Below are 1227 nucleotides of genomic sequence, written 5' to 3'. Positions count from 1 at the left end.
TCTTATCTCCTCAACAGAAAGGTGTTTGACGGTTCCAGCCTTTGTATTTCTCACAAAGATGAAGCTCCTTAAGAACAGAGACGGTGTTTTAGAACAAAGATGTTCCTGAAGTTTCCAAACCTGCCTTCAATTAACTCTCTTGACACTGGACAGCAAGGAATGTATATACAAGACACATAGCAGTCTGAGTCCTTTATCCCTAAAACAAACCCCGCCCCTGCCAAGTAAACAAGGGATGCCATGACAAAGTGCCAAAGGCTTGGGAAGGAAGTCTGAAAGAAAATGTGTGTTTACAGTTCATTTTCTCTTTCTTAAAAAAAAAAAAAAAGAAAAGAAAAGAAAAAAAAAATTCCTGAGATATTACTGCGGTGTAAAACAAGGAAAAACATGTAGCTGGAGGTTTTCCTATGTGCACATAATCACTGGGTCTCTCCCTGGATGAATTCTCAGATACAGGATAAGGCTCCAGATGGGATAACTTTCCCTTCTGACTCCTCAGATGACAAATGATGTCCTGCAACAGAGGGTTTCTCATCGGGAAGGAAACTGAGGGGGTTCTCTTTGGTATGAACGATCAGATTCTGAGTAAGAAGTTTCCTCAGTGGTTACATTCAAGAAGTCTTTCCCCAACAGGAGCTCTTGGAGGTTGACTGAGGACTGCCCGCTCGTGAAGGGTCTTCCCACTTCGGTTACACGGACAGGGTTTCTCCCAGTATGAATCCTCTGATGCTGAGTGAGGGACGAGCTGCGACTGAAGGCTTTTCCACACTCACTGCACTCATAGGGCTTCTCTCCGGTGTGGATGATAGAGTGTCGGATGAGGTTGGTGCTCCAGCAGAAGGTTTTCCCACACTCGACACATTCATAGGGCTTCTCTCCGCTGTGAATCCGCTGGTGCCTCGTGAGCCCTGACCGGCGGTTGAAGGCCTTCCCGCACTCCGTGCACTCATAGGGCTTCTCTCCAGTGTGGATGCTGAAGTGTCGGATGAGGTCTGCACGATTGCTAAAGGCTTTCCCACATTCTTTGCACTCAAAGGGTTTTTCTCCAGTGTGGGCCCTTTTGTGCAAGATGAAAGTAGAGCAGTGGGTGAAGGCCTTTCCACACTCGCCACACACATAGGGCTTCTCCCCAGTGTGGATCCTCTGGTGCCTCTTGAGGTACGACCTGTGGTTGAAGGCCTTCCCGCACTCCAGGCACTCAAAGGGCTTCTCCCCAGTGTGGATGAC

At 47.9% G+C, this 1227-nt stretch overlaps 1 protein-coding gene across 1 annotated transcript; it reads right to left on the bottom strand.

The window, feature by feature from the left end:
• Positions 1-340: 340 nt before the first annotated feature.
• Positions 341-1224, bottom strand: LOC116863517 (zinc finger protein 805-like; the record flags this gene model as incomplete). The annotated part of the gene is made up of 1 exon (XM_032850963.1): positions 341-1224. A coding segment is annotated over one exon (693 nt), but the record flags the coding sequence as incomplete, so codon positions are not given.
• Positions 1225-1227: the final 3 nt, after the last annotated feature.

This window comes from Lontra canadensis, unplaced genomic scaffold (genome assembly GCF_010015895.1).
Source record: "Lontra canadensis isolate GAN:19392208 unplaced genomic scaffold, GSC_riverotter_1.0 scaffold1430, whole genome shotgun sequence".
Lineage (NCBI taxonomy): Eukaryota > Metazoa > Chordata > Mammalia > Carnivora > Mustelidae > Lontra > Lontra canadensis.
Note: the sequence above shows the minus strand (reverse complement) of the source record. Positions and strands in the feature narration are given on the sequence as shown.